The sequence below is a fragment of the Gorilla gorilla genome, chromosome 14 (genome assembly GCF_029281585.2).
Source record: "Gorilla gorilla gorilla isolate KB3781 chromosome 14, NHGRI_mGorGor1-v2.1_pri, whole genome shotgun sequence".
Taxonomy (NCBI): domain Eukaryota; kingdom Metazoa; phylum Chordata; class Mammalia; order Primates; family Hominidae; genus Gorilla; species Gorilla gorilla.
Window position 1 is genome coordinate 25059936 of NC_073238.2, and position 13505 is coordinate 25073440.

Genomic DNA, 13505 nt, shown 5'->3' on the forward strand with positions numbered 1-13505 from the left:
GTTCAACATCTTACAACAAAGATACAATCTATAAAATCTGATGTTCTTTTTTTTTTTTTTGAGACAGAGTCTCACTCTGTTGCCCAGGCTGGAGTGCAGTGGCATCATCTCGGCTCACTGCCACCTCTGCCTCCTGGGTTCAAGTGATTCTCCTGCCTCAGCCTCCCAAGTAGCTGTGACTACAAGCAGGTGCCACCACGCCCAGCCAATTTTTGTATTTTTAGTAGAGATGGTGTTTCGCCGTGTTGGGCAGGCTGTTCTCAAACTCCTGACCTCAAGTAATCTGCCTGCCTTGGCCTCCTGAATTGCTGGGATTACTGGTGTGCGCCACCACGCCCAGCACTGGATTTTCTTAAATTTCTCTTCTTTCATTTTTTTTTTCTCTACTGAGCACTTCAGCTTTTAATAAAATTTTCTTCTTTTATCTATGAATACTCGTAAACTTTTTTGGGGGGGGGACTTATCCAAATGAGCTTCTCAGAGTGTTGCAAGCTAAACATCTCCTCTCATTCTGCATAGAAACAGTGGAGTTCTGGAAGTAAGTGTAACTATTTACCTTTCAAGTCAATAAACCCAAGGGTGCACTTGGGTTTATTGTTCAAACAATTTGAACATTTATTAAGTGCCAACCCTTGTAAAGACTTACCCAGCAACCAGAATTCAACTTGGTCAGCAGGCAAGGAGTCTCGATCAGACAAACTCGCCATTTTGAAATATGAAAAATTATGCCGGGCACAGTGGCTCACGCCTGTAATCCCAGCACTCTGGAAGCCGAGGCGGGCAGATCACAAGGTCAGGAGATCAAGATCATCCTGGCTAACACGGTGAAACGCCATCTCTACTAAAAATACAAAAAATTAGCCGGGCGTGGCGGCGGGCACCTGTAGTCCCAGCTACTAGGGAGGCTGAGGCAGGAGAACTGCGTGAACCTGGGAGGCGGAGGTTGCAGTGAGCCGAGATTGTGCCACTGCACTCCAGCCTGGGCGACAGACCGAGACTCCGTCTCAAAAAAAAAAAAAAGAAAAATTACATGGAAGATGGCTGGAGAAGACAAGGGTCGCATGCTTCTGTGTGCCACCGCCACAGAAACATCCTGGATGGTCAGCCCCTCAGTGAATGAATGGAGCTGTTTTGAAACCAGTGGGATGATGACAACTGTGGAAAGACCCCACTCGGATCTCCTGCTGCAGGTGTAATTGACTGAGAACCTCAACTGCTGTCCTCTGAATCTACCACTGCCACATTTACAATAAGACCGTGCTTCCTGAGGGCTACGCCCAGACAGCGACTATGGGATAATAAGGTCACTTCCTGCCACATTCTAATGGGGACTTGGGTCAGTTTGGCCAAAATCATCTGAGAGCTGCACTGCAGCCTGGGACCCTCCTACTTACTCTGTTCTCTTTTCTTTCTGGGGGGTCAAATTTCCCCATTCCGGCCAGGCGAGGTGGCTCACACCCGTAATCCCAGCACTTTGGGAGGCTAAGGAGGGCGGATCACCTGAGGTCAGGAGGTTGAGATCAGCCTGGCCAACATGGTGAAACCCCATCTCTACTAAAAATATAAAAGTTAGCCAGGCATGGCGGCACACACCTGTAATCCCAGCTACTCGGGAGGCTGAGACAGGAGAATCACTTGAAGCCAGGAGGCAGAGGTTGCAGTGAGCTGAGATCTCACCACTGCACTCCAACCTGGGTGACAGAGCAAGACTCTGTCTCAAATAAATAAATAAATAAATAAATATAAAAATAAATAAAATTCCTCATTCCTCCAACTTTCTCCACTTTTTTCCCCTCATCAGTGTTTCTTCCACAAATCTCTTGTATGACAATCGTCTTGGCATCTATTTTTCAAAGGACCTGAACCAACACAAGGTGGTAAAATACTAACATAAAGTTACTGATTTAGCCGGGTGTGGTGGTGCACGCCCGTGGTCCCAGCTACTCAGGAGGCTGAGGTGGGAGGATCGCTTGAGCCCAGGAGGTGGAGGTTGCAGTGATCCAAGATAGCACCACTGTGCTCCAGCCTGGGTGACGGATTGAGACCTCGTCTCAGGAAAAAAAAAAAGTTAAAATTAAAAATATAAAAAAAGTTGACAGATATAGTTTGGATATTTGTCCCTGCCCAAATCTCATGTTGAAATGTAACCCCTAGGGTTGGAGGTGGGGCCTGGTGGAAGGTGTTTGGGTCTAGGGGTGGATCCCTCATGGCTTGGATAGCCAGTGAGTTCTCACAAGATCCGGTTGTTGTAAACTGTGTGACACCTCCCCCATCCGTGCTATAGCTTCTCCTTCCACCATGAGTAAAAGCTCCCTGAGGCCTCCCCAGAAGCCAGGCAGATACTGGTGTCATGCTTCCAGTACAGCCTGCGGAACTCTAAGTCAATTAAACCTCTTTTCTTTTTTTTTTAAGACAGAGTCTCACTCTGTCACCCAGGCTGGAGTGCAGTGGTGCAACCTCAGCTCATTGCAGCCTCCGCCTCCCGGGTTAAAGCGATTCTCCTGGGATTACAGGCGCCCGCCACCATGACTGTATTTTTTTTTTTTTTTTTTTTTGAAACAAGAGTCTCCTCCTGTTGCCCAGGCTGGAGTGCACTGGCATGATCTCAGCTCACTGCAACCTCTGCCTCCCAGGTTCAAGCGATTCCCCTGCCTCAGCCTCCCGAGTAGCTGGAACCACAGGCATGCAGCACCCCGCCCAGCTAATTTTTGTATTTTTAGTAGAGACGGGGTTTCACCATGTTGGCCAGGCTGGTCTCAAACTCCTGACCTCAGATGATCTTCCCACCTCAGCTTCCCAAAGTGCTGGAGATTACAGCGTTAGCCACTGTGCCCGGCCTAAACTTCTTTTCTTTATAAAGTACCCAGTCTCAGGTATTTCTTTATAGCAAGGCAAAGAATGGCCTAATGCGATTTGTCTCTAACAGGTTGCCTTTTCCTAGTACTTGATTTGCCCTACCAGGTCAGCAACTCTCCTCAAATGTCAGTCAAGGAGAGACAACTTCAATTTATAGCCAACTACCACACCAATCTCTTTCATCCTAAGAACAATTCCCTATGCCACTCCTTAATGGTACACGAAGGGCCATGTCTCAACTACACCTTCCCCATCTTAACAAGAACATGAACATACATACACACACCACACACTCTCAAGTGCCATTATTCATTTTGAACCAAGTAAGCTTATCCTTTGAAGGCACTCTCCATTTCTCCCCTTAATGAGGCATAATTACTACATTAATAATAACACAAATAAAATGCTTCCCATAAGAATAGCATTTCCAGGCGGGCGCAGTGGCTCACACCTGTAATCCCAGTACTTTGGGAGGCCGAGGCGGGTGGATCATCTGAGGTCAGGAGTTCAGGACCAGCCTGGCCAACATGGTGAAACCCCATCTGTACTATAAATATAAAAATTAGCCAGGCGTCGTGGATGCCTGTAATCCCAGCTGCTCGGGAGGCTGGGGCAGGGGAATCGCTTGAACCTGGGAGGTGGAGATTGCAGTGAGCCGAGATCGCACCACTGTACTCCAGCCTGGGCAGCAAGAGCGAGACTCCGTCTCAAAAAAAAAAAAAAAAAAGAATAGCATTTCCAAGCCTTATACATAAACAGTACCTCATGTGATCCTCATCATAACATCAAGGGTAGACACGACCAGTATTATTAGCCTCACTTCACAAAGGAAGAAACTGAGACTCAGACTGCCGTCTCTGGGTGTCAGTTTCCAAGTCTGTCCAATGAAGGATTGAGCCCTGTGGCCTCTAAGAACTCTTCCACTTCTAAAATTGCATAATTTCCATAATTTGTCTGACATCACTAAGATGGTAGTTAGTGGCAGATTAGGGACCTGAGAGAATGACTTGGTGCCAGGCTGATTCTCCCACAATGTGTTATCTTTGCTGCCAATAGCAATGGCTAACATCAGCTATGCGATATGTCCTGCACTGTGCCAGTTACTCACGAGGCATTGTTATTTATTTATTTATTTATTTATTTATTTATTGAGATGGAGTTTCACTCTTGTTGCCCAGGCTGGAGTGCAGTGGTGCAATCTCGGCTCACTGCAACCTCCGCCTCCCAGGTTCAAGTGATTCTCCTGTCTCAGCCTCCCAAATAGCTGGGATTACAGGTGTCCATCACGCCTGGCTAATTTTGTATTTTCAGTAGAGACAGGGTTTCACCACCCTGGTCAGGCTGGCCTCCAACTCCTGACCTCAGGTGATCTGCACGCCTCAGCCTCCCAAAGTGCTGGGATTAGAGGCGTGAGCCACCGCGCCAGTCCAGAGCATTGTTGAATACCTACTCAGCATCGTCCTCCATCCCGCTGCGTAAATGTATTGAGATTTCAGTTACATACACACTTAATGGAGAAGGTGACACCACCCCTGCTCCAAGGATGTACTCTGATCGACACTTTCCATTCTTCTGGCCATAGTCATTGGGTGACTTGGGGGCTCTGAACTGGAATGCCGGAACAGAAGTACACTCTCTCCTACTGAACACACATTAGGAAGCACTGGCTTCTGCTGCTACTGGCAGCCTCTCTGTGGCCCTAAGGGGAAGCCTCAGGATTCTTGTTTGGAACTGATAGTTTTTAGCAGCTAAAATCTGAGATGTCTATACCGTATCCTTAAAACTCTGAATAAACAACATAGGCAAAGACAGATGATGTCACTGAGACCCAGAGAGGATATTAGACCTTGCCCAGCATACATTACCTATTGGGGGCCAGTTAGGACTAAATTACAAGTCTCCAGCAACTGACCTAAGGTTCTCTTGGCCTCAGCATGTGGAAGGGGCCCCAAGTGCAAAGGTTCCGGATAAAGATCAGACTGTGATCTAGCTGATGAACAGAACCCAGAAGTATGTTTGAGGGGGAGGAAGGAGGAGGCTAAGAGAGGCCTTCTTCTGGTCTGCTTTTTTGCCCTGAGGGGATGACACTTAACCACAGCAGGGGCTGCAGCTGAGCCACAGGGATGGTCACAGTGAACCAGTACTTCTTCCCTTCCCCCACTCTAAACCTCTGCCAAGCAGAGAGCCTCTGAGACTGCTCTGGAGAAAGGGGCTGCCTGCCAACTATCTGCCCACCTGGGGCCAGGGTGAGGGCTAGGCCAGTGGCTACATTCTGTGAACAGCTGGAAAAAAAGTAGGCAACACAGTGGCCTTGGGACAATGGCCTTCCCACTCTCCTTGTCACAAAATAGCAGGATTTAAAAAAAAAGGGGGGGGGAGGATATTTATTTAATCCTTTTGTTACAAATTAAAGTTGCTAATTTGTTTTCAAAAATTGCAGGAAATAAAGTACACGAATCAAAGAAACACAAAATATTTAAAAACAAAATAGCTATTTTCCCAACTTTCTTACTTATAGGTATGTCTATACAATTGTGGCAGAATCCAAAGGGAAGGACAGTTTGGTTAGTCCATTTGGTCACAGCAGATGTAGCTGTTCATTTGTTCATCACGGATTTGCTGAGCACTCACCTTGTGCCCTGAAGATACAGTTCAGAAAAAACACCGAAAAGGCCCCTGTGTCCAGCAGCTCACATCTTAATGGTGGAAGGGAGATGAAGGAGAACAGACCATAATAAGTAAGTAAACAATGATTTCAGACTGTGCCAAGAGCTCTGAGGAAAACAGGGTGATATGATATGGAGCGGGGAAAGGTACTTTAGGTACAATGTCAGAAATGCCTCCCCCAGGCCAGGCGAGGGGGTGCAAGCCTGGAATCCTAGCACTTTGGGAGGCCGAGGTGGGTGGATCACTTGAGCTCAGGAGTTTGAGACCAGCCTGAGGTTTCACCATGTGAAACTCAGACTCTACAAAAAAAAAAAAGAAAGAAAGAAAAATCAGCTGGGTGCCATGGCTCATGCCTGTAATCCCAGCACTTTGGGAGGCCAAAGCGGGTAGAGCTCAGGAGTTCAAGACCATCCTGGCCAACATGGTGAAACCCCATCTCTACTAAAAATACAAAAATTAACTGGGCACCGTGGTGGGTGTTTGTAATCCCAGCTACTTGGGAGGCTGAAACAGGAGAATCACTTGAACCCAGGAGGCGGAGGTTGCAGTGAGCTGAGATCACGCCACTGCACCCCAGCCTGGGTGAAAGAGCAAGACTCTGTCTCAAAATAAATAAATTAATTAATTAAATTAAATTAAAATTTAAAAAATTAGCCAGGTGTGGTGGTGCATACCTGTAGTCCCCACTACTTGGGAGGCTGAGGTGGGAGGATCACCTGAGCCCAGGAGGTCAAAGCTGCAGTGAGCCGAGATTGCACCACTGCACTCCAGCCTTGGAGCCTTGGCAACAGAGTGAGACCCTGTCTCAAAAAAAAAAAAAAAAAAAAAGAAAAAGAAAGAAAAAAAGAAAAAGAGGCCAGGTGTGGTGGCTCATGCCTGTAATCCCAACACTTTGGGAGGCTGAGGTGGGCGGATCACTTGAGGTCAGGAGTTCGAGACCAGCCTGACCAACATGACGAAACCGTGTCTCTACTAAAAATACAAAAATTAGCTGGGTGTGGTGGCAGGCACCTGTAATCCCAGCTACTAGGGAGGCTGAGGCAGGAGAATCACTTGAACCTGGGAGGCAGAGGTTGCAGTGAGCCAAGCATGGGCGACAGAGTGAGACTCCATCTCAAAAAAAGGAAAAGGAAAGGAAAGCAGGAAGAAACGAAGAAACGAAGGAAGAAAGGAAGAAAGAAAAATAAAGAAGAAAAGAGAGAGAAGAGGGAAGGGGAGGGGAGGGGAGCAGGGAAGAGAGGAGAGGCTGGGCCCAGAGGTTCACACCTGTAAGCTGAGGTGAAGGAGTTTGAGGCCAGCCTGGCCAACATCGTGAAACCCTATCTCTACTAAAAATACAAAAATTAGCCGGGGGTGGTGGCACGTGCCTGTAATCACAGCTACTCAGGAGGCTGAGGCAGGAGAATCGCTTAAACCTGGAAGGCGGAGGTTGCAGTGAGCTGAAATCGCACCATTGCACTCCAGTCTGGGCGACAGGGCAAGACTCCGTTTCAAAAAAAAAGAGAGAAAGAAACAAAGAAAGAAAGAGAAATGCCTCCCCAAGGTGACAGATGAGCTAAGCCAGGCGAGAAGTCTAAAGAAATTCAAGTGCAAACGCCCTCTGGCAAAAAGGTCTTGGCAGAAAGGTGGTCATTGTGCCTGCTACATTGAAACTGCTCCTGTAAGGCAGGGATCCTATAAGGTAGGCCTTGAATGCCATGATGGGGGGAGCTCGGTTAGGACCCCCATGATAGGTAGGAAGGCAGCTGGAAAGAGCAGTTCTGCCATTCTTACGGATACATTCATGAGCCATGATGGGTCGTCCTGGTGGACCTCCGGAGCCTGACCTGGGTCCACGTTTGAGGTCTCCGACTTTAGTGGCCCTGGGAAAGTTACTTGAGTTTCCTCATTTGAATAGCCAAGGGTTTCTTGTGTTTGATGCCAAATGCCTTGTGCGGGAATTGGCTCCAAACCTCAGCCTCATCAGTCAATTTATCCTTACGTTCAAGAGCAGCCATTTACAAAACGAGCTCAGAAAATTAAAAAAAAATACAAACTTTAAATCGTTAGAATACTGCATAAACTAAAAGTAGGCCGGGTGCAGTGGCTCACGCCTGTAATCCCAGCACTTTGGGAGGTCGAAGCGGGCGGATCACCTGAGGTCAGGAATTCAAGACCAGCCTGACCAACATGGAGAAACCCCGTCTCTACTAAAAATGCAAAAATTAGCTGGGCATGGTGGTGGGCGCCTGTACTCCCAGCTATTTGTGAGGCTGAGGCAGGAGAATTGCTTGAACCCAGGAGACGGAGGTTGCAGTGAGCTGAGATCGCGCCATTGCACTCTAGCCTGGGCGACAGAGCTAGACTCCATCTCAAAACAAACAAATAAAAACAAAGTAAAAGTAAATTCCCCAGGCAAAGCTGATTGTATTGCTGGGATAATCGACTTTGTCACTGCAGTCTCACTTGGTACTTTAAGAAACTCCATCTTGATCCTAGGTCTGGGTCCATCTGGGCGTTCCTGCTAATTTTCTGTTTTAAAAACCTAAAGCAATAAAAATGTTGATATTGACATTTATCATTTTTATCCTCGCCCTCTGCCTTGTTTTGCTGGGAGATCTGTTCCACTTGGCTGAGTTTAGGGAGGGCGGGGAAGCGGGGGAGAAACCGAGGCGCAGGGTGGAGAAAGGGAGAAGCCTTGCAGACTGAACACATGAGAAAATCTGGAGAAGGGATTCGCTGCTGCTTATATCAGGGAAGAACACCGAGAAGTGAAGCACAGAGGGGTCAGGTTCCGGGAGCGACGGGAAGGTTGCAGGGGGCCTCGGGGCAGGTCCTGGAGCTCAGGCAGCCGGCACCGGGAGCCCAGCTCAGGCCGCGGGGTGCAACCGGGCAAGAGCGCTCGGGCTGCCGAAACGGGAGGAGATCAGAAAAAGGAGAGACATGGAAAAAAGGAGAGGAAGAGGAGCAACACTCAAGCGGGAATGAAGAAGGCAGACACTGAGGAACGCCCGCAGGAACCCGCAGACAAGCAGAGAGCTGGGCTGGGCTGGGAGAGGGGCCCGCGGAAGGGGCGGGGCGTCAGGCGGCTCGAGGCCAATGGGAGGGCGGGCCGGGGCGAGGGCGGAGCACTAGGCGAAACGACGCCAATGGGAGGGCGGGCCGGGGCGAGGGCGGGGAATTAGGCGGTGCGAGGCCAATGGGAGGGCGGGCCGGGCCCTCTGGGCTGAGGCGGGGTGCCAGGCGGCAAGAAGCCAGTGGGAGGGTGAGTTAGGGGCAGGGGCGGGGTCCCAAGCCAATGGAAGGGTAATACCGAGAGGGCGGGGCGCCAGGCGGCGAGAGAGCCAATGGGAGGCCGAGCCGAGGACCGCGGGCGGTGGGCCTCCCCGCGAGGGGAGGGAGACCCGGAAGGCGGTGGGGGCGGGGAGTGGAGCTGACAACCTGTCAAATCCACTTTGGGACGAACTAGGTCACGCGCTCCGCGGGCCGGGCACCCCCGCCCGCCAGGCACGGCCGCGGCTGCTTCCTCTTCCTGCCCGCGGTGGTGGGGGTGGGGCAGGCCTCGGGACACCTGCCTCCGCCGCCGGCCGCCGGCCTCGCGCGGCTTCCCGGGCGGTTCTGCCCCGACCATACACTCCCGGCCTGCTCGCGGCGGGAGGAGCCGTGGTTCTGCGGCCGTGGGCGCGCTCTCTACCTGGCCACTGGGAGACCCCCCGCGGCGTCGCGGGGAAAACCTCGGGACTGCCCCGTGCCCCCGGCCGTCTCTGCGTCGCTCCTTCTCGCGCGCGACCGTGGACTCGTCCCCGCGAGCCCGGGTTGGCGGAAGCTGCGGGGGCCGGGGTCGCACTACTTGGCGCGGAAGGGCCGGCGGTGGGCGGAGGGATCCCCGTCCGCGGGGTGAGCCGCAGGAAGGAGCCGGGAGGAGCCGCAGGGGGGGAGCCGGGAGGAACCTGGCGCCGGCACCCACCCGCAGCGCCCACGCGTGCCGCGGTCGCCTGTTTCCCGCGGGAGCCCGGCCGCGCTCGGGGGGAGGCGCTCGCGCAACTGGGGCTGCCTGGGTCTAGGAGCTCCGGAGCCACCGTTTTGTGCCCGTGGAGCCGCGGGGAAGGCGCCGCGCGCTCGGGTCTTCCCGGCGGGTCGTCCTGCACTTTCTTCCTCTCCGGTACGGACCGCGGCGTTCTGTTTCCAGGCAAAGGAAAATAAGTCAAAGACTCAGAAGGCAGCGTGAATCCAGGGCCCGGGATGCAGGGTTTGCTGGAACGCCAGCCGGTGCGATCGCGCCCTTGGGATTCCGCTTAGCCCGCGCGTCCATTTCCCTGCACGGTGGACTCAGTAAAGCCGGATCTGTCCAACGCCTGCAGCGTGGATGTGGAGGCGGACTAATCAACCAGTGCTCTGTTATTATTTCTACCCATCCCTTTTCTCCATGCTAATTTGCTTAGAAGTTTAACATTGAATGGACAGCAAATGTCATGTTCTGTTTAATTATCACTCCTTGACCATTATGTTAATTTCTCTCCCTAACAAGGTGACGCATTGTTTTAAGTAACAATGACCAACTCATCTACTCTTCCAAATTGTGTAAATTGAAGGATAAAATGTGGGAAAACGCTAAATTTGAATGCTAAATTTGAACATTTCACACAATAATTTGAAATGCTTCTTTGCAATATTATGGTGTTTCGGAACAGATAAAAATATTTCATTTTCAGACATTTGGTCAACAAATACTTCTTGGACGTTTATATGCAAAGCAATGCATGTAACATTTTCATTACTTTGCAAGTGTGCTTATCAGTAAAAGAATTTTGTTTTAAATTCTAGCCTTCGTTTAAATGTATTTTAGTTACCACATTGGGGAGAAAATAAAATATTGCTATGTACGGAATGTACAGACGTATGTTTTTATATTTACAAAAAATAGTCACTAAGAAAGAAAATATGGCCGGGTGCTGTGGGTCACGCATGTAATTCCAGCACTTTGGGAGGCCGAGGCAGGCGGATCACCTGGGGTCAGGAGTTGGAAACTATCCTGACCAATATGGTGAAACCCACTCTCTACTAAAAATACAAAAATGAGCCTGGGCGTGGTGGCGGGTGCCTGCAGTCCCAGCTGCTTGGGAGGCTGAGACGGGAAAATTTCTTGAACCCGGGAGGCGGAGGTTACAGTGATTGTGCCGCTGCACTCCAGCCTGGGTAACAGAGCGAGACTCCGTCTCAAAAAAAAAATATATAGATACATAGAGATATAGATATATATAGATCTATGTATAGATATATAGATATCTATATCTAGGTCTATATAGATATATGTATATATAGATATCTATATATAGGTCTATATAGATATATGTATAGATATATAGATACGTATATATGTAGATAAATGTATAGATATATAGATCTATAGAGATCTCTATAGATCTATATAGATGTATGTATAGATATATAGATCTATAGAGATCTCTATAGATCTATATAGATATATATATAGATATATAGATATAGATATATAGACATATAGGTATATATAGATATCTACATATAGATATATATGTTCCTTAAATTCAACATAAGAATGAGCTTATTCATAATTAGCTGTAGTATTACACTTGAACTACCATATTTATTACATTTATAAATACTGTTTATAAATAGTAATATAAATAGTAAATGCTATTAACATTTAGTAAATGCTATTAAGGTAGGAATAGAGGTTCCAATCTTTTAAATAGAAATTAAATACGAACAAAGCAACAAAAAGAGACCTTTCATATATGGTTATTGGCTTGTCATTGTAGCCAGTTCCTTACTGCCAGCTAATTTTCCAAAGGGAATCGTTGCTTTCTGTTTTGACCAATTGGCAACCTAAACAGTGCTAGAAACTCTTAGCCCTCATTGGGTATATAAATATATATCTTATTTCAAATGTTTTGTTATCTATTCCTACTGAAGGTTGTTTTCTTCTCTCTTTTTTTTTTGGGGGGACGGAGTCTCACTCTGTCACCAGGGCTGGAGTGCAGTGGTGCGCTCTCGGCTGACTGCAACCTCTGCCACCCGGGTTCAAGCGATTCTCCTGCCTCAGCCTCCTGAGTAGCTGGGATTACAGGCGCCCGCCACTATGCCCAGCTAATTTTTTGTATTTTTAGTAGAGATGGGGTTTCACCAACTACTGACCTCGTTATTCACCTGGCGCGGCCTCCCAAAGTGCTGGGATTACAGTCATGAGCCCGGCCCTCTTTTTTGTTGTTGTTGTTGTTGTTTTGTGCTCATCATTTTGATCTTAATACCCACTAAAAAGATAATAAAACCACAAGTGTTTTTCTTCAGATCACGAGATTGTCAATAATAGAAAGTCAACACTGTCAAATCATGAGAATGAATTGCATATCATTGTACAAAAATTGAATACTGGAATTTAGCTCCTAGATCTATTATATTACCATAATAAGAAAAACTAAAGAATTAAAAAATCTAAACAAAATGCAATCCTGAATGATACTGCGGCCAGGCACAGTGGTTCACACCTGTAATTCAGCATTTTCGGAGGCCAGAGCAGATGGTGGCTTGAACCCAGGAGTTGGAGACTAGCCTAGGGAACATGGCAAAACCTCATCTCTACAAAAAGGAAAAAAGGCAAAACCTCATCTCTACAAAAAATTAGCTGGGCGTAGTGGCACATAGCTGTAGACCCAGCTACTCAAGAGGCAGAGGCAGGAGGATTGCGTGAGAACGGGATGTCGAGACTGCAGTGAGCCGTAATGGCGCCACTGCACCCCAGCCTGGGCAACAGAGCAAGACCCTGTCTCGAGACAACAAGTTCATCTTGCTGCATTTCAGTATTTTTAACTCCTTTAATGTAGTGTAGACAATTTTGATATGATGTGTCACATCTTTTTTTAACGTCTAATTTCTTTTTTTTTTTTTTTTGAAATGGAGTTTCACTGTTGTTGCCCAGGCTGGAGTGCAGTGGCGTGATCTCTGCTCACTGCAACCTCTGCCTCCCGGGTTCAAGCAGTTCTCCTGTTTCAGCCTCCCAGGTAGCTGGGGCTACAGGTGCCTGCCACCATGCCCGGCTAATTTTTGTGTTTTTGGCAGACACGGGGTTTCACCTTGTTGGTCAGGCTGGTCTCGAACTCCTAACCTCAGGTGATCCACCCACCTCGGCCTCCCAAAATGTTGGGATTATAGGTGTGAGGAGCCCGGCCTTAACGTCTAATTTCAGAAGAAAGCTAATTCTTTTTTTTTTTTTTTTTTTTGGAGACGGAATCTCGCTCTGTCACCTAGGCTGGAGTGCAGTGGCGCGATCTCAGCTCACTGCAACCTCCGCCTCCCAGGTTCACTCCATTCTCCTGCCTCAGCCTCTCCAAGTAGCTGGGACTACAGGCACCCACCACCACGCCCGGCTAATTTTTTGTATTTTTAGTAGAGACGGGGTTTCACCGTGGTCTCCATCTCCTGACCTCATGATCCACCCGCCTCGGCATCCCAAAGTGCTGGGATTACAAGCATGAGCCACCGCGCCCGGCTGAAGAAAGCTACTTCTTTCCGTTCCTCTTAAAGATGAAAATTAGAAACATTCTGCCTTAATTATTTTTATTTTTTTGAGACAGAGTCTTGCTCTGTCGCCAGGCTGGAGTGCAGTGGCATGATCTCAGCTCACTGCAACCTCCGCCTCCTGGATTCAAGCAGTTCTGCCTCAGCCTCCCAAGTAGCTGAGACTACAGGCTCGTGTCACCACACCCATCTAATTTTTGTATTTTTAGTAGAGACAGGGTTTCACCATGTTGGCCAGGATGGTCTTGATCTCTTGACCTCGTGATCCACCTGCCTCGGCCTCCCAAAGTGCTGGGATTACAGGCGTGAGCCACCATGCCCAGCCTTTGCCTTAATTATTTCTTCTGTTGTATCCCCTGCTAGCAAACTTTTGGAATAGGTTTGGGAAATTAATTACCTTTATAAATGGAGTTACTATTTTGCCCAAACATTTCATGTATAATTCT

At 48.5% G+C, this 13505-nt stretch overlaps 1 protein-coding gene across 1 annotated transcript; it reads left to right on the forward strand.

Annotated features, from left to right (window-relative positions):
- Window positions 1-1037: 1037 nt before the first annotated feature.
- Window positions 1038-10390, forward strand: LOC134757075 (collagen, type I, alpha 1a-like). Its single transcript, XM_063697667.1, has 4 exons — window positions 1038-1192; window positions 1802-1877; window positions 8235-8669; window positions 8746-10390. The coding sequence occupies exons 1-4, from the start codon at window positions 1038-1040 to the stop codon at window positions 9703-9705; spliced, it is 1626 nt and encodes a 541-aa protein (XP_063553737.1). The 3' UTR covers window positions 9706-10390.
- The last annotated feature ends 3115 nt before the right edge of the window (window positions 10391-13505 follow it).